The sequence below is a fragment of the Mustela erminea genome, chromosome 1, assembly GCF_009829155.1.
Source record: "Mustela erminea isolate mMusErm1 chromosome 1, mMusErm1.Pri, whole genome shotgun sequence".
NCBI lineage: Eukaryota > Metazoa > Chordata > Mammalia > Carnivora > Mustelidae > Mustela > Mustela erminea.
The window spans coordinates 61,756,623-61,781,682 of NC_045614.1; the positions used below are offsets into that span (position 1 = coordinate 61,756,623).

Sequence of the window (25,060 nt, forward strand, 5' to 3'; positions counted from 1 at the left end):
ATTTTTAATAAATCTCAGAGCCTATCTTTTGCACACTTCTGATTTCTGGGGTTCATATTTAAGGAAAAACTTGGGGTGTCTGGGTGGCTCAGTTCCTTGAGCTTCCAACTCTTGATTTCAACTTGTGATGAGTCTCTCATGGGATTGAGCCCCACATCAGGCTCCAAGCTCAGTGTACAGTCCTGCTTGAGGGTTCCTCTGCCCCTCCCCCCTGCTTGCACACTCTCTAAAATAAATAATCTTTAAAAAATAATAAGAGGGATAAAAATAAAAAGAGGGATGCTTGGATGGTTCAGTTAGTTAAGCATCTGCCTTCAGCTCAGGTCATGATCTCAGGATCCTGGGATCGAGTCCCGCATCAGGCTCCATGCTCAGCAGGGAGACTGCTTCTCCTTCTGCCTGCTGCTCCCCCTGCTTGTGCACTCTCTCTCCCTCTCTCTGGCAAATAGATAAATACATAATTTTTAAAATAAAAAAAAAATAGTAAGATAAAAATTTGGCTTAAGTTTTTTTCCAAATATAAAACTACACTAAGGACTGTAGTCTTTTGGAGCTACACTTCACAAGACATTGAATGGCTAGGGGAACTCTTGTTCTGATTTACAACTAAGAGAATATGGGCCCTAAGCTTCAAGTTCACCTTGGACACCTTCACACCTCCTTCTCTAGGTGGACTTCCTCCTTCATTTGTAGGTCTGGTACCCAGCTGTGCTACAGTCCTCTCCAGAAAGCTTACCTGCAGTAGCCCGAACAATGTTCCAAAATAACCGTTCCCTCCTTTGTCCCAAAGCTCTCATTCCCTTAGTAAAATGGTAGGTTCTTTCGGTCTACCAAAAGGATTCTGTCTTGCAACTTCCCCCTCTCACTTGGCACTTTTTGTCTTACAGTTGTTCATGTATTAGAATCTCAGCTTTGCCACACGGTGTGCTCTGAAGAAGTCACTTAACCTCTCTCAGGAAATAAGAGCTATTGCCTATTTCAGCTGCTGCTGTCCCCCAGAAATAAGCCCCTATGCTACTTCTGTCCCCCAGGAATGAGCCCCTTTGCCGGGAATACTAGGATCACACAGCATGCAAGTGAACAGAGAAGGCTCACCAGATATTTTATGAACCAAGGTGACAGTTTAATGCTCTATAAAAAAGCAAAGTTACATATCAAATATCAAAACTCAAAAGTTTAAAAAATTCAATCATACACATACATACTTCAGAAATCACATTAACTGAAAAGGACACAATTGTCCCTGAAATGGAGACAGGCCTGGAGATCTGGGTTGCTTCATTCATTGTGACCCTCAATCTTCAGAGCATTTTCACCAAACACCTGTATCCTCAATCAGGCACCAGAGTCTTATGCAATTGCCAGTTAGAACCTCTAGTTTCAGGAATAGCCACACCTGCAGGATACTCACGAACAGTTTATTAAGAAGCCAAAGTTCACTGAAGTCCAGTGGAATGAGTTCTCAGCCAAGCCAGATCTCCTGTTGTGATGTGGAAACGGGTTTAATATAGTCCAAAGTTACACCAGAAGTTAGAACACAATTACACTGAGAACTTAAACTCAGTCCAGAGTTCATTACTCTCAAATCACTGGTCTACATACAGGTTTTCCTTCTAATGGGATGGGACCCAATTTGCATCTTAAGGAATGCATGGTATAGAGTAAGCACAGAATGAGAACAAAGGGCATTTCAGTAAGAAAGGAGAGAACGAATTATGATAACATAGCCAAGAGCATTCATTTAACGTTGAGTAATCCACAAGTCTGATTCTGTGAGAGGGGATTATTGAAGGGAGGGCAAATCACCTGGTGTGGTCAAGACCCGGGCAGTGTACAAATAGTATAGGTTAAGGCCTGACAGAGAAGGACTTGGGATATTCTCCTAGGGGAATTTGAGTATATTCTGCAGGCAGTGGGGAGTCAATTATTAACAATGAGATGGGTTTTATGAAGAGATTTAAGGGAAATGTAAGGCTGACTTCCAACTTGTTCAGTTAAAGTGGCCACAGGACATCCAAGCAGGTGGGGATGACTAGAAGGTGGCTAGATGTACACAGGTAATGAGGTAAGGTCTGAGGAATGGACAAAATAATTGAAAGACAGAGACCAGTCATTCTGTAAACATTCATCACAGTGCTTCTGCGTATCTTAAGGCATGGACAGAAGCTGGGCCACAGGAATGAATGAGACACATGGCCTCTGCCTCTTGCAGCTTATGACTGAACTGGAGGGAGCTTTAATGGCTACTACATAGCATTTAAGTACGGTTGGTGCTAAGTGCTGCAGAAGAAAAGCAAGGTGTCCGAGAGCACACAGAAAAGGCTGACCTAGCATGAGGCGTTGCAAAAAGCTTCCCTGTGCAAAGTATGCTTGAGCCAAACTCTGAAGGACCAAACGGACTGGGGTAGAACAGAGCGTTCCAGGCAGGGAAAAATGGTAGTTCAAAGGTACTGCATAGCAGGGAGGAAGCTGGGGAGTGGGGGAAAGGGAGAAATATGAGGCATCAAGGGCACAGAGGGCAAATGAGAACATCCACGTAAGATTAGAGAATGGCTTATGGAGTCAAAAAGAGAGGAGTCTGGCTACAGACAATAATACGGAGGAAATCAGAAGAAACATAGGTCAAGACTATATCGAGCCAGTTCTTGAAGACAGACAAGAAAATGAGGACAAACACCAGCACCAAGTGGGGGAGGATGGGGTGTAACCAGTAAGGGAAGCACATGATAAAAATGGTCCACAATGGAGCTGGACTCCTGAGGTTTGATAATAGTTCAGAAAAATCATTTTCAAAAAACAGGCATCTTTTAAAAGAAATCGAGTTATTTCTAAGTGTCAAATAAGCATGGTTCAATCTTAGAAAAATACCGTATATATGCAAGACGAATTGGAGAAATACAACCGGTGACAGTGATAATGCAAAACGATAACTATTAGTACAATGCTACAAATGCTCTCAGCTCTTCACAAAGTCCGTTACAAAGCAGTCCTTAGTTTTTCATCTTCCGGATGTCAGAAGTACACAAATCTAGTTAAAGTTGATTCCATGACGAGTGATACTTTAATTGGTTCCTCATGTAGATGAAATTCAGTGTGCACCACTCTATTATTCACCTGAAAGATTAAAGCACAAACTGTCACCTGAGAGATTAAAGCACTGAGCAAAAGGCTGTTAGTGAACACTACAGAAAGAAACGGCCAAACGCTATGCATTCCAGAAAGCGATGCAAATGGCACTAGAAAGAGCATGTCCCACCAAGCGCTTGGAATGCAGCACTCTAGATAAGAAAACCAGTAGACTTAGGTCCACAGAGCAGGGTTTGGTCTCGACTTGCCCTGGAATAATGGCAGGCAAGATATGAATCCTTTCTGAGCCTTGGGAACACGTGGTAAAATGAAAGGGTTGGATTATGCTATGTCCAAAGCATCCCACAGCTCTACAATCTCAGGGTTGGTTGTAAGTACATTTATCATCTGCTACCTAACGAGGCTGCATGTGCCTTTAATACAAAGGCCACACCACACTCATTTCTGGATTTTTTTTTTCTTACTAGTGTCCACTCAGCAAGTGCTTTAAAAATGAAGGGTGGCACGTGGGTGGTTCAATCGGTTAAGCGGCCAACTGCTGGTTTCAGCTCAGGTCATGATCTTGGGGTCCTGGGAATCGAGCCGCACCTCTGTAAGGAGTCTGCTTGAGGATTCTCTGTCTCCTCTTCCTCTGCCCCTCCCATGAACTCTCTCTCTCGCAAATAAATAAATCAATCTTGGGGTGCCTGGGTGGTTCAGTGGGTTAAGCCTCTGCCTTCAGCTCAGGTCATGATCTCAGGGTCCTGGGATCGAGCCCCGCATCAGGCTCTCTGCACAGCAGGGAGCCTGCTTCCTCCTCTCTCTCTGCCTCCCTCTCCGCCTACTTGTGATCTCTCTGTGTCGAATGAATAAATAAAATCTTTATAAATAAATAAATAAATAAATAAATCTTTAAAAATAATTAAAAATAAAAATAAACGGTGTTCAGTAAAGGCTTGAAGAACACTGGTCAGCACAATTTTTCAGTTAGCTTTAGCTAAAATGAATTTCTATTTATAGTTGGTTAAATCTGTCTTTATTATAACATATTCCTGAGAAGCTGACAGGAAACTATATTCTTTAAAAAAAAAAAAGAAAGAAAGAAAGAAAGAAAAGAAACTATATCCTTAGAGAAACTAAGCAATATAAGATATTTGGGAATACAGGTGAAATGAGTGTCAGAATTGTTGTGGTCCCTTCCTATAACGTTTCCCCCCAAGGTCTTACCTCAAATGAGGCGAAAAGGAGTTTTAAAAGCTATTAAGCATCATAGGTAAAGTCTTAGCAATAAATCTTTTGACTTTAAAGAAATAAAAATAGTGACCATACCTTGGAGGGGAGTAGAGTAGTCAATACATAATTGTGATTAGAGCATGAACTCTAGAAGCACTCTGCCCAGGCTGCAGTGCCAGCTCGGCCACTGACCAGGCCCCATCTGTCACAGTGGATACAAATCCCACACTGCCTGAGGGGTGTTGGAAGGCTTAAACGGGATTAGTATCTGTGTAGCACAGAGAACAGTAACTGATCCGGAGTGAGCCATGCAATAGATAATAGATGTTAATAGCATCTTTGTTACTATACTCTCTTTTTAAAAAATATTTTATTTATTTGAGAGAGAGAGAGTGACAGAGAGAGCGTGAGAAGGGAAGAGGGTCAGAGGGAGAAGCAGGGTCCCCACTGACTGGGGAGCCCAACGTGGAACTTGATCCCGAGGCTCCAGGATCATGACCTGAGCTACAGGCAGACGCTTAACCAACTGAGACACCCAGGTACCCCACGTTACTGTAGTCATCTACAGTCTTTTCTAATTAGCTTTCTTTGGGTGTAAAACTCTCTGATTGAGAAGAAAATTGCCCATTAATCCTGATATGATAAACAACAATAATTGGGCCATTCTCCAAACTATGGTTTGTGTATAAATCTACCACCATTATTGGGCACACAGGCATTCATTCAACAAATGTGTACTATGGGCTATAAACTGGGGAGACAAATGTGAGCTAGAATCGGTCTTTGAAGAAGTCCTAAGATTCCCCCTTCGAGGGGAGTGGAGTCAGGCCAAAGCTAACTGCAAGGGTGACTACAGAGCAGGCAGGAACTTGAAAGCTCACCTCAGACCCGATGTACTCGTATTGCCAAAGAACAGAAAGTGTCAATACCCATTTCCCTCAGCAGTTGACTCAGCCAACTTTTCTGAATGCCGCCATCATCAAAACTCATGATCAGCCCATCATTTCCAAGCAACTTTTCAGTATCTCTTAAGTCTTCATGGCTAAAGTCAACCTTCTCCTGAAAATGCTCTCAACAAGTGCCATTACCATCAGGACAAACAGAGCACGTGCTCCCTTGGAATTTACTTACTTTGGTGAAGAAGTCAGCGATGTGCCACTTATTTCCATACTGTTTAAAGACTGCAGACATCGCTTCAATCATCACGGACCCAGTGCGAGGGTGCCGTAAAGCAACATGATCTACAAAGCAAACAGAAGATGTTTCATCCATTTTCCTCCTCTCTTTGCACCAAATTTTGTCTTTCACCCGCATTTAAACCTGGAAAATGGCTCTGAACTGAGAATACAGAAGCACAGACATGAAAAAGGGAAACACCTGAGCCTCCCAGGGGACTCCTGTGACCAGGAGTGCATAAACCTTCAAGAGAGCAATTCTTTTATATGAATTTTTAAAATAAATCTTTTCAAATATACACAAAGGAAGAAAGCAAACTTTAGCAAATTCCCCATATAATCATCCCCTACACTCAACAGTTATCACCATTTTGCCATATTTACTTCATTTTCTCTTCTCTATTTTTTTTTTCTAATGTCTGACTTTTGCTTTAGGATTTTAAGCTGAATATCCCTAAAACACACCCATATAGAATTCATTTTGGGGTCCTCAAAAGTTTAGTGAAATTTTTTTTATTATTAGTTAGATTAAAAAACATGAAACATGTCAGTTTAGTGTGGAAATTTGATGGGAATCCCAAATTTTACCCTCTAATTAATAAATCTAGGTTGGAACAGAAGAAAACATGGGGACATCTCTGCAACTGCAATACAGGCAAAGGTTTCTTAAAACGCAAAAAGCATGAACTAGAACAAGAAAAAACTGATTAATTGAATGTTGTCAGAATTAAAAAGTTTTGTTTTTTGTTTTTAAAAAACAAATAAAAAATAAATAAAACGAATTTTATTTATTCATTTGAGAGAGAGAGCGCCCAAGCACGGGGAGAAGGAGAGCGAGAAGCAGACTCCCCGCTCAGCTAGGAGCGTGACGCAGGACTCAATCCCAGGATCCTGGGATCATGACCTGAGCCAAGGGTAGTTGCTTAGCCATCTGAGCGCCCCAGACACCGCAAAACTTTTGTTTTTTGAAAGATGTTATTAAGGAAATGAAAAGCAAGCCACGGACTGGGAAAAAATATCTGTAGTACATACATATCAAAGGACTGGTATCCAGAATACATACATAATTCTTACAAAATAACAAGAAAACCGACAACCCAATAAATAATTGGGCAAAAGATATGAGCAGACATTCAGCAACAGAAGATACATGAATGGCCAATATGTACAGGAAAAGATAATCAGCAGTCCTCCAAGAAATGCAAATTAAACCCCCAAGGCGATACTACTCCACACCCATCAGATTGTCTGAAATTTTTAAAACAGCTCAAGACAACTTATTACGAGGATGTGGAGCAACTGGAACTCTCTGACACTGCTGGCGGGAATGTAAATGATGCAACCACTCTGAAAAACCATCTTCAATTTGGCAGTTTCTTTGAAAGTCAAACACAGGGCACCTGGGTGGCTCAGTCAGTTAAGCATCTGCATTCAGCTAAGGGCATGATCCCAGGGTCCTAAGATCAAGTCCTGTATCTGGCTCCCTGACCAGTGGGGAGCCTGCTTCTCCCTCTGCTTGTGTTCTCTCTCTCTCTCGCTACCTGACAAATAAATAAATAAAATCTTGAAAAAAAAAAAAAAAGAAAACAAAAAACCTCAACATAGACCTACAGTATGAACCAACCATTTCACTTTTTGGTATGTACCCAAGAAAAACAGAAATCACATGCCCAAAGACTTCCATACACGTGTTCACAGCACCTTTACTTTTAATAACCAAAAACTAGAAACAACTCAAATGTTCACCCAGTGAATGGCTGAACACATTGTGTTATATTCACACAGCTGAATACTGGTCAGAAATAAAAGGAAATGAACTGATAGATAAAACAACAAGGATGAATCACAAAACCATTAGGTTGAGTGGAAGAAGACAGGCAGTCAGGAAACACAGATAACTATATATAATTCACGGGGCGCCTGGGTCGCTCAGTGGGTTAAAGCCTCTGCCTTCGGCTCAGGTCATGATCCCAGGATCCTGGGATCAAGCCCCACATCGGCCTCTCTGCTCAGCAGGGAGCCTGCTTCCTCCTCTCTCCTGCCTGCCTCTCTGCCTACTTGTGATCTCTCTGTCGAAAAAATAAATAAAATATTTAAAAAAATAATAATAAATAAAAAAATAAAAAAAATAATGGGATAAAATGGGGTATGATAAAAAATATTAAAGTGGTTCGAATGTAGTAAGGGCAGCTATGACTTACAAAACTAGTGTTACATGTATATTTGTACTTCTATATAAAATATGTAGTAGACTACAGTGAATTATGTGTTTTATCAATTCTAAAACCAAAGTTTCTTTTTCCCACCAATCTGAAATCTGGATGTGCTGTATAATCTCCTCTGTGGCATAGATTAATTGGTAGTTTCTTAAGGATACAAAATAATGATATGTCTTAACAATCAAGGCATTAGATTGGGTGAAACACCACAGCTATTTCTTCCTGTGGGTTATGGCAAATAACATTTGAAAACCTCTGACCCAACACAGTCTCAACTCCTTTGAAGAATCAGGAGCAAGTCAGGAAAACAACAATCAGAGTAGCTGCCAAGTCTCTTATCAAATGATAGATTATAAATTTCTCATTGCTTTGAAAATAATCAGTGATCGTTAAGTCCATGGCCATGAGGTCAGGCCTCAGGACAGATTCTCAGCCACAAAAAAATGAGTCTAATGAGTGATATTGGAGAACTTTAGACTCTGGTCGAAAGCTAGGAAATGTCCACAGATTTACAAAACAAGGCCAAATAAAATATCATTAGGACCGGGATTCTTGATATGTGCATTATGAAGTTGTTTAGAGGGGCTCCCGGGTGGCTCAGTCAGTTAAGCATCTTCTTTGGCTCAGGTCGTGACCCCAGGGTCCTGAGTCTGCTTCTTCCCCTACCAATCCACCCCCACCCCACCCCCGCTCACGATCTCTCTCCCTCTCTCAAGTCAATAAAATCTTTAAAAAAATAAAGTTGTTTAGAGAACTCTGGCCATAGAACATGAGTGGCAACCACATGACTAACTACAAATAGCCAATAAACAGGTGAAATCTTGTTGCAGTTTCTCTCCCACAGATGACACGCTTCTGTCACAAAGCAGGAGAGACAAGCTCTAGGACTCCCTGGGGTCAGGTAGCTGGTATAAATGTTTCTGGTAAGCTAAGATGACAGAAACCTGAATTTTACTGAAATCTTCCAATTATAAAAGAAGGTAACTCGAAAACGTTTTAAATCTATTTTTTTCCACATGATCTTAGCCAAAAGGCCAAGAGGTGATTAAATCCATTTGTTGAATGGACAATACATCCAAATGACTCACAATTCACCCATCGACAGACCGTGTATGTATATAGATATACATATGTATACACACACATATATGTATCTTTACATATTTATCTTTCATGTGCACACACAGTAGAATATTACCCATTTATAAAAAAAGAATGAAATTTTGCCACCTGTGACAACATGAATGGACTAGAGAATATTATGCCAAGTAAAATAAGCCAGACAGAGAAAGATTGCCATATAATTTCACTTAGACAGGGAAACTAAAAACAAAGAAAAAGGGGTGCCTGGGTAGCTCAGATGTTTAAGCGTCTGACTTTGGCTCAGGTCATGATCTCAGGGTCCCGGGATCGAACCGCACATCAGGTTCTAGCCCTGCACTGGGCTCCCTGCTCAGCAGGGACTCTACTTTACCCTCTCCCTCTCCCTCTGCTCATGCTCTCTCTCTTTCTCTATTTCTGTCACAAATGAATAAAATCTTTAAAATTAAAAATTTAAATTTTAAAAAAATTAAAGTAAAAACAAAAAAAGACTCAAATACAAATGGTTTCAAATTTAAATTACAAAAGGAATCCAGCAGAAGTCCCTCTCTCTCTCCTCATCCCATGCCCAAGAAAACCAATATATCCATTTCCTGTGTATCCTTCCAGATATACACCGTGTACAAAGAAGCTGATACATATTTGAGGGTACACTCATCCTCCTCCTGATCTCAGCAGCATATTATACATGCTGTTCTAGGACCTGATTTTTGTTGTTTTTGCCAGTTCATCTCGGAGGTTGCTCATCATCAATAAATAAAGAGCTTCTTCCTTTGATTAAATAGTATTTACTCTATGATTTGTCATAATTTATTTAACTAGTCCCCTATAGATAGATGTTTAGGTTGTTCTATTATAAACAATGTCACTGCATAACGTTGCACACATGTCACTCACACATGTACTAAATAATTGGAAGATAATTATGTTGGCATTTATATTTGCATTATTTGCTAGACAATGCCAAGTGGTCCTCCAAAGAAATGCTATCAATTTACAGTCCTGCCAGGAATTAATAAGTATATTCTTTACCTCTTCAACAAGGGCATACATTCAAACTTTCTGATCTCTGCCAATCTGATAAAAAGAGGTACTTCAATATTGTTTGCTTTCTTCTTATAAATCGAGCATCTTCTCCAGGTTAATGGTGTTCCCTAGGAATTATCACTTAATAGCCCAAACTCAATGTTGTATTGGGTCTTTTGCTCACTGACTCACATATTAGGAAGATTTGCACCCACCTGTGTGCTCCTCCCAGACCCTATTCCGTCTCCCCCACACAGACACCGCTGTCAGTTTTATCATATACATACATACTTTTACATACTATTTTGAACACCACATTGTGTTTTCCCTTGAACTTTAAAAAAAATAAATAAAAGCAACACAAAGCCAAGTCTACTGTGACTTTTTTTACTCAAGGCTTGATTTCTGGGGTTTGATCCTTTTTATCCGATGTAGTTGTAGTTCTGCTCTTTTGGGTCCACAATTTTGTCCACACCCCAAGTTATTCTTGTCAAGATGCCCAATGAATTCTGTGTCCACCTCCTTTTTTGACCTGTCAGCAGGGCCTGACTTTGTTACTCCCTTCTTCTTAAAACACTTCCTGCAACAGGATTCCAGCACACCACACCCACCTGGTTTTCTCCCTTGTCAGTGGGTGCTCCTTAGTCTCCATGGCTGACTCTTCTCCATCCTGACATTCTATGAATGTTCGTGCAAGGCCCATGACCCCATCCAGGACTATGGCTTTAAATAACATTACAAGCTGATGACTCCCACACTTCTCTCTCCAATGCAGCTCACTCACTTGATTCCAGATTTAAACAATCAACTGCCTTCTTTGCCTGTCTGCTGGGACAGCTAATTACCATTCCAAATTCTGGATTTCCCCTCCTCCTCACATCTGCTCTTCCTGAAGTACTCCCCACAGAGGAAAAGGGCAACTTCTTTCTTCCATTTGAAAAATCAGCCTAACTTAACCCCTGTAGATGTATGATGCCTAAGTTCAAAATTTCGGCTCTATCAGCTGCGGCTCCTGCAGTCTCTCCTAAAAATCTCCCTCCTTGGGATGCCTGGGTGGCTTAGTCAGTTAAGCGTCTGCCTTGGGCTCAAGTCATGACCCTGGAGTCCTGGGATCGGGTCTCACATTGGGCTCCCTGCTCAGAGGGGAGCCTGCTTCTCCCTCTCCAACCCCACTTGTGTTCTATTTCTCTCTCTCAAATAAATAAATAAAATCTTAAAAAAAAAGTCCCCTCTCTACTGGATCATTCATTCAGCAGCTGTGCACCAGTACCGCCCATCTTTACAACAAAAACTTTGCTCCCTCATCACCATCCAGATTGTCTATTTCTCAACTCCCTTTATAGCATCAGAGTTGCTGTATCTACAGTTTCCAATTTCTTTCTTTAGCCCCCATCTCTTCAAAAATAACAAATAAGAACACAGAATAGTGCACCGAAGGCCTATGCATCCACCACCCAGATTTAACAAACAGAAAACATTTTGCTTTATCTGTTCCAGCTCTTCTCTTCTGGTGAAATACAGCTGAATCTTCCTTTGAAATTTCTCCCCAATTACCTTCTGTCCCACTTCGCTACCTTCTGTACTCTACCAGAAGCAGTCCCTGTTACAAAGATGTTGGCTGTTCTTTGTGCCATATTTTTATACTTTTACCACTATATGTTCAGTCATAACAGATTGTATTACTGTGTTTTCAAATCTTTATGTTAAAGGCATACAATCTGTATTGTTATAGCTGGCTTATCTTTATTCATTGTTCCATTTAAAACTTCTCCACTCGGATTCTTTTCCACTGGGGTACAGTACTTTCTACAGTATGAATAAAAAAAACTTCTAGTGGTTTTTAGCTTTCCAGCCACTTCACTCTCCCTCCTATAAACAATTTCAAAGAAGTGCCCAGATTCGAGTGCTTAATGCACCCTCATTCATCCACTTTACAGTTTTAACACTGGGAAGTCCAGTATCCAAGAAACCCCTCCATCTCTGGACAAACTGGGGCAGTTGGTCATCTCATCTCATGTGTATACATGTGCAGAAGATTCCCCCATGCAGAGGTTCCCAGACTTTCTCAGTTCATGGTGCCCTCAGTGTCTTAGGAACTTTTTTTGCATTGCTCCTAAACCAAAAGATGTATCTCAGAGTTCCATTTATGCAAGCATTTAGGTCTAAGCTCAGTAGTATTATCTAAATAACTTACTGGCCACTCAGGGTGAAAGAACTCACACAAATTGAAAGACAAGTAATATTTTTATTTCATTCTTAAAGAACCATAATTACTTACTAATGTGATGTATGCACTTGTTGGACTCTGCATGACTTTTCAACCTAGAATACCTAAGTACTTGCTTTTAAATCTCAGCAACCCTCCAAAGCCTAGTACCCCCAAGATAGGGTATCACTTAAAGAATGCAGCATAATCTAATTGTAGAAATCATAAACAACCTTCAGCTAGTGACTCCCAGAATTAAGTACAGCTGTGTGACTTCACTGTGGCCCCCCCAGTTTGGGGACCCAGCATTAAGGTATATATGCAGATGTGAAACTGTCGGGTCATGGGATGAACATGTCTTTAACTTTACTAGGAAGCATACATTGCTCTCCAAACAGGTAGGATTAATCTGCTCTCATCAGTGGTGTACGGAAGTACCTGTTGCTCCAATCCCCACGTATACTCGGGGTATATATACGAGTATACTCGTATACTGCCAGGCCATTTATGTGTTGTCTGATGAAATAAAAGCAGATAACCCTGAAAGATTTTAACACATATTCCAAATTTTCCACTTTGCTCCTCCAGATGTAAAACTTGATTAAAATAAAACATTTAATGCTATCCTGGGCTGATGGGAATTCATGGAAATCTCCAAGGCTCCTATTCTTCCAAAAAAGGAAACTGAAACCTGAGCTCGAAGCAGAAAGTAAACATGAAACGCAGAGTTGCACCCTGTCCAAGGGACTAGGACCACCTCTAGCGAGGGCACGAAAGCCTTAAAGGTGTGCCCGGGAGATGCTGGAGTTCAGCCAGAGATTCCTGCATTCGCGTGATCCCAAAGAGAGTTGCAGTGGTCCACATGAATAAAAATCCTCCCTAAAGAAAAGTATTTCCTATTCGTGCTCTCAGGAGTCCCACAGACGAAGAGTCAACAAATGAACTAAGACTTCAAACACACAAATAAGCCACCATGCGGGACAATCAACAGAAGCAACCCAAGGACTTAGGTGGGGGAAAAGGTAATGGGAATGAGTGGAGTGGAAGAAGGTAATCGGAATTAGTATTTCAAGGTTACTTGAATCATCAGGGAGTAAAAATAAGCTTTTTTAAAATTAACTTTAGGCTACTGCACAGGTATAAAATTTCAGAAGGAACCATGAGAAAAAGAATTATGGGATGTCTACCCTCCAGATCAGTAGGGGGGACAAAAATGTTAGACTAACATGCTAAACTAAAAATCAAGCAAACACAAGGGCCATAAAGGAAGGAAATGGAAATAAAGCAAAAGAAAAATAAATAGCACAAAACAAAATGGCAAAAGGGCAAATACATCAATAGTCGTAACAAAGACAAATTGCCCTAATTTACCAGTAAAAAGATTGATAATGTCATACTAAATTAAAAAAAAAACAGGGGTGCCTGAGTGGCTCAGTGGGTTAAGCCTCTGCCTTCAGCTGAGGTCACGGTCCCAGGGGTTTTGGGATCAAGCCCCGCATCCATCGGGGGTCTCTGCTCAGTGGGGAGCCTGCTTCCTCCTCTCTCTCTGCCTGCCTCTCTGCCTACTTGTGATCTCTGTCTGTCAAATAAATAAATAAAATCTTAAAAAAAAAAAAAAAAATTTAAAGGGGGTCATCTGGCTGGCTTAGTTGGTAGAGTATGTGACACCTGATCTCCAGGTTGTGAGTTCAAGCCCCATGTTGGGTGTAGAGATGACTTAAAAAAAAAAAAAAAAAAAAAAAAAAAAAAGGCCAGCGAAAGAAATGTCCTTGACCTCTTAATTCTAACTCTCCTCCAAGTGCACCAAGTGAAGGGATGGCTCTTCACACACAAGATTCTTTTGGACCTTACCTTATTATTAATAATAATAGTATTAGTAATGAAGTAATGATGATTATAATATTATTAGTATAATGTATTAGTAATAACAGTAGCTAATTTCCTTTTTTGGATTTATTATGCTAGTTATTATGATAAGCATGTCTGCGGCTATATAACTCAATTTCCATAACATCTCAATGACATAAGTAAATTCCATCATTCCCACTTTACATGAAGAAACTGATATATCTAGAGATAAAAAAATACTGAAGTTCTCCAATATAGCAAATGGCAGAACTAGCTTTTGGGCCAAGACCTTTTTCACAGGAAAGCCAATGATCTTATTTACCATGTGATCCTTTGCTCAGAGGGTCATACCTTCCCAGAAGAAATGGACAGTAAGATGTCAACCTGTCATCTCTGAAAAGTGAGAACATGTGTAAAGAGAGATGGGTACGTGAAGAATTCTCCTTCAATTTGTAAAGCACTGATAATTTGTAAATTAAAAAAAAAAAAGATATGCATGACCCAGACTTTCTGAAAGAAAAGTGCGTGTCACTGTCATCTACCCTCATGTCTCACCTGCCTGGGTGGGATAGATGATGAAATAATCACTGAAGGTGGGCAGCCTCCTCTTCTCAGCTACGTCATCAGACTCCATGGGTTCATCGTCTGTCTCGACACCGCTGTCTCTTTTCTCTGTTTGTTGAAGAACAAAAGGACAAACTACAGTAATACACCACAGATACCAGGAGCCCTCACTCCAAGTCCCAATGAGCTTGTATCTCCACAAGAGACAGAAATATCCACAGAAGCTACAGAGATTGGATGTCAGCCCCACAGGCCACCTGGCAACCCATGGATGGTGGGATGGCCCTTGGAAACTGCACACCTCTTTCTCTGACATGAGGTCCCCTGCCCCCACTAATGATGTGAGGGACTTAAACCCTTCCTCAGCCCAAGCTCCCCTTCTATCCCTTCCTCCCAGCCGAAAGGCCCTACTACACTACACGACTAAAGTCACATCAGCTGAGGGGCCTCTGATTTTAAAGAAACAAATAGGGGCGCCTGGGTGGCTCGGTCATTGAGCGTCTGCCTTCAGCTCAGGTCATGATCACAGGGTCTTGGAATCGAGCCCCGCATCGGGCTCCCTGCTTCGTAGAAAGCCTGCTTCTCCCTCTCCCACTTCCTCTGCTTGAGTTCCCTCTCTCACTGTGTCTCTCTCTATCAAATAAATAAATAAAATCTTTAAAAACAAAAACAAATATTTTGAACTTCTTTTTCTTTTCGTAATCGTCCGGATGAGAATTTCTTAGAAACATGACTGTCACAAAGAAGTCTTCACTTACCTCCTCTGCAGGCCTGGATGATAAAGATCTTTGGCTTCTCCTGTAGTGCTGGACAATTTTTATTATTAAACATTTCAAAAATGTCCTCTAGGCTGACTTTTTCACCATCTTCCATTTTAATAAAGCCTTTCTCTCCGTGGGACATAAGGGTAACAAGGCAACAGCCAACATCATCTTTACTTTCATTGAGTCCATCACGAAATGATCTTATTTTCTCAATTAACTCCTGTAAAATAGGTTAACATATTCAAAAGAACTAGAGGTAAGAAAAACCAGAAATGCCAGAGACAGCCCCTTTCCTAGGCAATCTGAAGACATGGCAAATATGAAAAGAAATCACAACTGAAACAGGATTAGTATGAGATAAACACCACTTCCTTAACTTGTCACTTCCCTTTCAGTTGATTTCTTCTTGTGCCACTGGTTCTTTTTTGACAGAATTGGGGCATTTCCAATTCTCTACCACAAAATACAACAAAATGACAGCTCCCCAACAGGCTAGTGTATGTAGATTTTATATCATTAGCTTGTTTTAACATATAAAAGTTGTTATTCTCTAAAACTAATGCCCTCAAAAAGCTAGAAATGGAAGGGAATGGAAGTGTCTACCAATAATATACACCTGCCAGAACTTATGGGGAGACTTCATCAGAACCAAGCCCCCCAGAGAGAGAAGCAAGGCAGGAATGACTGCTACCACTGCTCCCATGCCCCTCATAGCCAAGATCCCAGCTCCTCGCTTCAATAAAGTGAGTAAAAGTTAAATGAAGTCCACCTCACACTTGTCAGAATGGCTAAAATTAACCATTCAGGAAACAAAAGATGTTGGTGAGGATACAGAGAAAAGGGAACCCTCTTACACTGTTGGTGGGAATGCAAACTGGGCAGCCACTCTGGAGAACAGTGTGGAGGGTCCTCTAAAAGTTAAAAATAGAACTACTTTATGACCCAGCAATTGCACTACTACATATTTATCCAAAGGATACAAACTCAGTGATCCAAAGGGGCACATACACTCCAATGTTTATAGCAGCAATGTCCACAATGGCCAAACTATGGAAAGAGCCCGATGGCCATCAACAGATGAAAGGATAAAGATGATGTGATATATGTGTGTGATGGAGTATTACTTAGCCATCAAAAAGAATGAAATCTTGCCATTTGCGAGGACATAGATGGAACTAGAGAGTATTATACACTAAATAAGTCAGTCAGAAAAAGAAGTATCACATGATTTCACTCAGAAGTGGAATTTAACAAATGAAACAGATGAAAATAAGGGAAGAGAAGGAAAAATGAGATAAAAACAGAGGGTGGCAAACCAAAAAAGACTCTTAATCATAGGAAATAAACTGGGGGTTGCTGGAGGGAGGTTGGTGGAGGGATGAGGTAGCTGGTGATGGGCATTAAGGAGGGCACCGGATGTAATGAGCACTGGGTGTTACGTGCAACTGATGAATCACTGACCTCTACCTCTGAAACTAGTGATACACTGTATGTTAATTAAATTGAATTTACATCAAGAATATTTAAAACGAAGTCTAAATATGGGAAATAAAGAGCTAAAATTCATTACTTACAAATACCATGACTATCTGACTATCTAGAAATATAAAATAATCAACCAATACTGGAACTAGCGACCAGACATCTGACCAGACACAAGATTAACTCATAAAGATCTAATGCTTCCCCCGACCAGTTACCTGGCAACAACGATTAATTTTTTAATGTTTTTTAAAGATCTTATTTATTTGAGAGAGAGACTACAGAGAGCAAGCATGAGCAGGGGGAGGGGCAGAGGAAGAAGCAGACTGTTTGGTGAGCAGGGAGCCCCATGTGGGACTTGATCCCAGGACCCTGAGATCATGACCTGAGCTGAAGGCAGACACTTAACTGAGGTACCCAGATGCCCTGGCAACAATCACTTAAACCACATAACGAAAAGGGGGTCCCGTTCATGGTCACACCCAAACAAGGACAATACCTAGGAATAAGCCTAAGAAACACACATTACCTAAATGAAGAAAAGGAAAGCTTTAGGGAAGAGGCAACATACACCATGACAAGCCCATGCTTCTGTTAATACTATTAATTTGCCAATTCTCTCCAAATGAATCTCTATTCCATGTCATGGCAATCAAACTCCCAAAGGATTTCAGGGGAATTTAACCAGATTATTCTCAAGCTCACAGAGAACAGATGATGTTCAGGAAGTGTCAAGAATATTCAGAAGTCAAAAAGGAGGGGGGATAAAAAAGGAGGTCTAGGTCATATCAGACATCAAAATGTCCTAAAAAAAAAAAAAAAGAAAAAAATCACAGTGAGTGAAACCGTGATTTAATGGCAGAAGTATAAACAAATATATGAATGGAATATTTTAGATTCCAGAAACCAATCAAATTGTATACAGGACTTTATTTCACAATAAAGGTGGAGTTTCAAATATGTGGGGGAAGGACACATCATTCAGTAGATGCTGAGACAGCTGACTATCCATCTGGACACATGGCAAAGCCTCTTACCACACACTTACCAAAAAAATAAAATTCCAGAGACTTAGAAAGGAAACCTTAAATTATACAAATAGTACAGAAAAATAATTTAAACATTTTTTAAGTTGGGAAGGCATGGGATTTGATCAAGACACCAAAACCAAAAAGCCGCCAAGAAAGATTGACATGTTTACTCACAAAAAAATTTAAAAAGACTTCTATACAACTTAAGACAACAACAAAAATCCAAAGACAAGTAACAGAGACAAGAGAAAAATATTTTACTACATTTTGTAAATGAATAAAGTCCAGAAAAATAACTCTAAAAGCAGGAAAAAGATGACCCAGTAGGAAAAAGGGCAAAGGAAACAGAACCATTTATAGAAGGAAAATAAGGGCCAAAAGATGTCTAACCAAATTAATAATCTGGAAAATGAAACTAAGAACAATGAAATACTTTTGCCAGTAAAACTGCTAATATTTACAAATAAACTAAACGTTGCCAGGATGCAGGAAAAGCAGCCACTGGAGCCCCCTAAGAGAATAAACGAAAGGAACATTGGCAGTATCTGTCATCTGATTCAAAACCATGCAATATGTAAGAGATTCTGGTACAATCCTTGGGGAAAGTGAAAGAGTCTATTTTTACCTCTGAAACTATGATAAAATCAAAGCTTACTGGGCAGTTGCTCTTCTGGGCATTTTGACACAGCTCATTCATTATCACCATAGCCCTCCAAGACAAGTCACTCTCATCAACCCCAATTCCGGGAGAGAAAAGTAGTCAATTTCTGGCAGGGCTCCTGAAAACTACGGCACTATGGACATCTGGAGCCAGAAAATTCTTTGCTGAGGGGGCTCTTCCCCCACTAGAGGCCAGCAGTACCCTCCAGGTGAGACAACCAGAAATGTCTTTACACGTGGCCAAATGAGGGGGACAAATCAGGCCCGCCCCATGAGAACCAGATTTAAGAGAACTAGGAAGAGACAGGATTCCCGCTCAGGCAATCTACGTGGAATCCGAAGCCCCTGCTGCGCTGTTCCTTGACATTCATTAGCAGGGACTCCTGGGATCTAGGAAGGGCTTTCCTATGTTACTACCCCTAAAAAAGGCTAGGTCTAGGTCAAGACTAAGCTAGGGTTCAAAAGTTCCCACCACGGCTCTTCCACATTATTTTTTCAGTATCATCTAGTTAGGTCACAATGCAATTCCTCCCAGGATTATCAACTCCCTCTCTACACCTCTTCCAGGTTCCACGTGAATCCTGCAAGGACCCACACTGCTAGAATGCAAGAAACCAGCCTCCTGGTGACTTCTCAAAGGGATTTCTAGGTCTTTCCTGCTCCCAAAGGCTCTGGAAATTGCCTACTCCAGACTCACGCCCTGTCCTTGGGCCTCCTTGCCCATCTTGCTTAGAATGCCTTCTTAGCACAGACCTGTACCCCTGGGGATAAAAATATATGTTTATAAAAAATAAAAAATTAAAAAAAAAAAAAAAAGAATGCCTTCTTGGGTCCCCTTCCCTCTTCAACTGCGTAGCCCTAGCCAAGACTGGAGCCCAAGAGGTCCCTGCTTGACTGGAAGTGGAGACAGGGTATCACACACTTAAGATTACAAAAGCATCAGGAAGTTTATGAAGACATTCATGGGATTGCTCAGCAAGCCCTGGTTCTTGCCAGGAGTTAAAACCCAGTATTTTTAATTTTTTTTAGATTTATTTATTTATTTGAGAGACACAGAACATGAGGAGAGGGAGGGGCAGTGAGAAGGGAGAGAAATCCTAAAGCAGACTCCCCCACCGAGCATGGAGTCAGACGTAGGACCCTGAGTGGAAACCAAGAGTGAGATGCTTAACTGACTAAGCCACCCAGGTGCCCCTCCAAAACCCAATTTTAAAAAATAAAATAAAATAAAGGAAAATTATAAGTTACATTTTTTCATTTTTGTTTTTAATTTTACCATTTTATTAGGATCGATGCACTGTGTGTGCTCAAACCGGCACTGGCCAAGCCACTCCTCCATCAGACAGATGTCCCGGTGAGCCCCAGGTCTGTTCTTCTCCACGCACATGACGAAAGCCTTCCGCTTGCCTCTCAAGTCATAACAGTCCTATTTTCCAAGAAAGCCAAAAATATTTAAATCAAATGAAACTCAGAAATCCAAACACATCACAGATATGAAATAATGAGTTTCTTTTAGGATCAATGGTGAGGTTTCCCAGTTCAGATCAGAGCTGCAACAGGGACTGTCTCTTATTAGTCATGGAAGGAGGGTGTGGGGAGGCGTGACTAGACTTATCCTTTTTTTCAAATATCTTCCTTGCACTAGGACTAATAGGCCAATCTCAATTTTAAATGCCTATGTATAGTTATCACTATCCCTTTAAGGAAACATGGCAGACAGAGGAGTAGAGTAAATGACCACACAGGGCTGTAGTCATCCAAATCCAGAATAGGGGACATTCTACAGACAACCTGCTTTCTTCAATAAGTAAACAATAAGAAAAGTATCCTAAGCTAAGAGCCTTAAGACACCAAAGCAATAGGCTATAATAATTGTGTTGACTTTGTATGAGTCCACATCCTGATTCAAACAACACATCTGAATTCTGGAACAATGGAAAGAAATTTTTAAAATAAATAAAAACTAAAAAACAAAACAAAACAACAACAAAAAACACCTGCAAAAGACAGGACCCAGTCCATGAAATCTGAATTCCAACCACATCTTTGCACACACTAAGGAAGTTGTTTTTAGGTAGAATAACGGTACTGCAGTTGTTTTGAACCAACCTCCTTCTCATACTAAAGATTTAGAGGTTCATACTAAGGTATCTGTAGATGAATGTGATAGGTTATTTGGATTTGCTTTAAAATAATGGGGCCCGGAACCAGGCAAAACAAGATTGGCTCTAAGTTACAAATTTGCTGAAGCAAGGTCATTAGTATATCGGGCTGGAGTTTGAGAGATTTGTCTTTCTATTCTATTTTAGTATTTGCTGAAAATTTACATCATAAAACTTAAAATAAGCAAACAAACCCTACAATCAGCAATTTAAATAGCCATCCATCCAACGCCACACAGCCTGTTATCCTCGAACCTCCAGTGCCTCATTTATCCTGATTTATAAAACAGAAATAACAGCAGTGTATACCTTGTTTGGCTAATGAAGGCACAGCGGTTTTAAATGGCTCATGTTTATCTTTCACAATCATAACAGAAAGCACTGAGATCTGACCACCTGAGACAACCATACAGATAATTTCATTTAACCAACAAGAGCAGCATAAAAAATATTCCAATGTCAGTTAAAATGGCTAAGTACCCTCATTCCAAACCAGTGTGTAGTGCTGGAGAAAGAGCAAAAATATTTACCAGTTCGCCATCCACACAATCATAGCTTCTCTTTGGAATCTTTCTTGGAATCTCTGAATGAATTTTCATGGAAAGAGAATAAAACAGAAAAAGGGCATTACTGCATTATTTTTTCCACATTTTTTTTTCCCCTTTTCAATCAATCCACGGTCATTCCTGTTTACAGGAAGCTCTTCCCAGGGAATTCTGTTGTCTCTTAGGCTTTCAGGTCCAGCAGGCTTCAACCTCACTTTAGAACAGGTTCCTTGGATTATGAACACACCTCTTTCAAACTCATACAAGGCTAGAAACTTAAAAAAGACCTCCCTTAGACCCAGTTAGGTGCAAGGGCAGAAAGACAGGCAATCAATAAAAAGGACAAGGTGTAATTGCTTGACATTACTGCACTTGTACTTCCTGAAGAGGAGAGCAAGACGTAATAAAGGGAACTAGTTGTTGTTTTTTTAAAATTTAACATAATCTCTTAGCATTTAATTCAAATATTTATTGGGTGCACCCAACAGTGCACAGCCATAATCTTGCGTAGTCTGGATGATTCTGGAAAAAAAAACAACAACCCACTTTGCCAATAGTAAGAGAGACTCAAAGCCTAAAGAACTGAGAACACCTGAAGTGCTCGAGTGATGGGGCTGGTACAGGTGACGAAAAGCAGGGAGAGCCAAGCCTCCTCCGGGCGGGCAGGCTGCCTACTTGCCACGGCGGGTGTTCGGTGAGCCGTCACCGTTGTGATCCGCTCATTACAAATATAAACACCACCAGCAACGGTAACACACCTCAAAGCTCAGTCAGATCGTAAGCACGCTAATGGCAGTCACCCACGGTGTATTTTAGTGTCTACATCGATGGCTCCCATGTAAGTGCTGCTTTCTCTGTCTCACACGCACTTAAGTGTGCATATGTTTATTAAATCTGGAGGGGGGAACCCCCTCCCTTAACCTGTTAGATACTGCATTTCTTGACCATAAGCCACATCTTCCTGGGATTAATGGCAAATAGTCCCATGGTGCGCAAGAACAGGAGCCCTTCGCCCCACACATGCCCTGGAGATGCTACAGCGGGAATTCCAATACCGCGCTGCTCGCTGCATCATTTGGAAACCTCCCACATCATCATCTCTTGAAGGTACATGTTAACAAAGCATCTCAGGCCTGCTGAGTCAATCTGATCTCTGAGCCCACCCCAAAATGTGCTGGTAGACCCTGATGGCTGCTCTTCGATGGGTCATTCGGATTCCGCGCTCGGGAACCGCGACTCTCGGGGCTGCTTGCCCCCTCGCCCCCCCGCCCCCCAGCTCCCACTTCCCGCCGCGCGTCACGGGGTCCCAGGGCGCCCGCCGGCTCTTCGCTCTCCACCCTAGTCAAACCGGGCGCCCCGCCCCCGAGCCAAGCCCGGAACCCCGGGGGCAGCCGGGCCAAACCCCGCGCTTACGCGGGCCGGGCCCCCCATCCCCAGTACCCCCGGCTCACCAGGCCCCGCCCGCAGCCCGGGTACCTGGCCGCCCCCAGCTCACCCCGGTCGTCGGCGTCCCCGGCGCCCTGCCAGCGGCGGAGCAGGTCGGCGCGGCGGAGCTGCTGCAGCACCTTGACGAGGACGCGCGACGCGGAGGCGGGCTCGCAGTAGTGCTGCACCAGGAGACCCGCCAGCCTTTCCTTGCTGTTGCCCGCCAGCTCCAGCCGCAAGGGGGTCACGCGCGGCTCCTCATCCACAGACTTGAGGAAGATGCGGAAGTAGCTCAGCTCCTGCGGGGACAGCAGGTCCAGGGTCTCCTGCACGCGGCTCTGCAGGTCCACGGCCGCGGTGATCGGAGGCGCCCGGAGGCCATTGGACTCCGAGCGCCCGCAGCTCTCCAGGCCTCTCTCCATCACCACCCAAAGGTGCCGAAACGCCCGGACCGGAGGGACCCACCGCCGAGGTCAGCGCCCCGCAGACCGCGCACGCCTCCCGCTTCTCCGCTTTGTTTTGTAAAACGGAGGCGTTTCCGCCCGCTTCTGCTACAGCCAAGCGCGCTGGCCGCGGTGACCCGGACTCTCCCACTGGGTTTCCTCTCCCGCCCCGCCCCGCTCTCGAGGCCCCGCCCCCGCCCCGCCAGCTCCGGGTTAACCCTTGGAGCTGGTTTAGGAAGTCAGGTGGGCTCCTCGGTGGCTCTCTTCCACGGCTGCGCGTTAGGGTCACCTGGGTGACTTTTAAAAAACTACTCGTGCCCAGGCCGCAACCTAGCCTGATTACATTCGAATTTCCGGGTGGCAGACCCAGACATTAGCAGCTTTTTAAAGCTCTTCAGTTGATTCCAATGTGCAGCCTCCTTTGAGAACCACTGATCTTAGATCCAGAGTGTTTATCAGCTATTTAATCCACTGGCTCCTACTTGGAAGAACCACTGGGAAGACCTTGGACGCTAAAATAACACCTAGAGACTACTGCATTCAGCCAGCTTATTTTGGAGATGGGAGTGGTGGAAAAATTGAGACTTGAGAATTTGAAGGTAACAAGTAGTTGGAAATGCACAGTGCTCAGCCTGGGGGGCATGGAAGGGACACTGCTTTGGGGAGCAAATCTCGGCTTGGCAACTGCCCACTGCTGTCACTGCCATTAGGTTCTCTGATTTGATAAGGCCCTCAAGAACTCAAAATTACTTAACCCTGTGGGAGATCTGGTGAAGGAATCTCAGGACCTTGTCTGCATCCTAATTCCAGTTCACCAACTGTTTAAAAAAAAAAAAAGTTTTCCTTTCTTTTCAAGATTTAATTTTTAAAAAAAATATATGAGAGTGAGTCTGCCCACCCAGGTTGGGGGAGGGGCAGGACTCTTCAAACAGACTCCCGGCTGCGCAGGAGCCCGTGGCGTTTTCATCCCACAGCCCTGAGATCATGACCTGAGCCCAAACCAAGGGTCAGAGGCTTAAGCAAGTGAGCCACCTGTAAGATTTTATTTTTAAATAATCTCTATATTGTAGTTTTGGAATACTGGTGAGGTCCAGAGTCAAGGGCCAGGAAAGAATTCTTGAGACGTCTTTGATGCAAAAAGGTGATTTTATTAAAGCATGAGGATGGACTCAAGGGCAGAAAGTACATAAAGTACTAGGGCTGCTGCTGCCCCAGGATTGTGAACAGCAACTGATGACGTACTTTGAGGCTGGGGGAGATTGAGCTCCAGGGAGTTCCAAAAGGATTTTCATATGCTAAAGAAGAATCACTGGACGCCTGAGACCTTGCTATTGTCAAACTAAGGTTGCTTTTCATCTAGCAAGGCATTGACATTAAGAGGTGGGAGCTTCCTGGAGGAACTTTATACTCTGCCAGCCTCAAGTATCTGTCAATGGGCTGCAGCTTATAAGGACACTTTTTTTTTTTTTAATTTTATTTATTTATTTTACAGAGATCACAAGTAGACAGTGAGGGGTGGGGAAGCAGGTTCCCTGCTGAGCAGAGAGCCCTGTTCCGGGCTTGATCCCAGGACCTTGGGATCATGATCTGAGTTTGGCTGAGGCTTAATCCCATTGAGCCACCCAGGTGCCCCAAGGACACTTAATCTTATCTACAGTTCCTTCTGCCTTTGTATCCCCTTCATCTACACTGAATGTGGGGCTCCAACTCACAACCCTAAGATCTAGCAGGTTTGCTCCACAGATGGAGCCAGCCAGGCTCCCCTAAAAAATCCAATATGGGCTGAGTATTGGATGATATGCAACAGATTTGTTAACGTTTTCCAGGTGGCATCATAATGTAGTTATGTAAGAAAAATGTTCGTTATGTTTTAGAGATGAACTATGGAAGGGTGAAATGGTGTGATGTCTGTGTCTGGAATCTGCCTTTTTTTTTTTTTTTACAATTTTATTTATTTATTTGACAGAGATCACAAGTAGGCAGAGAGGCAGGCAGAGAGAGAGAGAAAAGCAGGCTCCCTGCTGAGCAGAGAGCCTGATGCAGGGCTTGATCCCAGAGCCCTGAGATCATAAGCTGAGCTGAAGGCTGAGGCTTTTTTTTTTTTTTAAAG

The 25,060-nt window shown here is 42.3% G+C and overlaps 1 protein-coding gene across 1 annotated transcript; it reads right to left on the minus strand.

Moving 5' to 3' along the window:
* Nucleotides 1-1,099: 1,099 nt before the first annotated feature.
* On the minus strand, nucleotides 1,100-23,136 carry LOC116592973 (caspase-14-like). The gene is made up of 7 exons (XM_032346726.1): nucleotides 22,578-23,136; nucleotides 21,068-21,120; nucleotides 19,652-19,801; nucleotides 15,197-15,422; nucleotides 14,430-14,546; nucleotides 5,431-5,540; nucleotides 1,100-3,114 (listed from the first exon to the last, which is right to left on the minus strand). The coding sequence occupies exons 1-7, from the start codon at nucleotides 22,927-22,929 to the stop codon at nucleotides 3,013-3,015; spliced, it is 1,110 nt and encodes a 369-aa protein (XP_032202617.1). The 5' UTR covers nucleotides 22,930-23,136; the 3' UTR covers nucleotides 1,100-3,012.
* Between the last annotated feature and the right edge of the window lie 1,924 nt (nucleotides 23,137-25,060).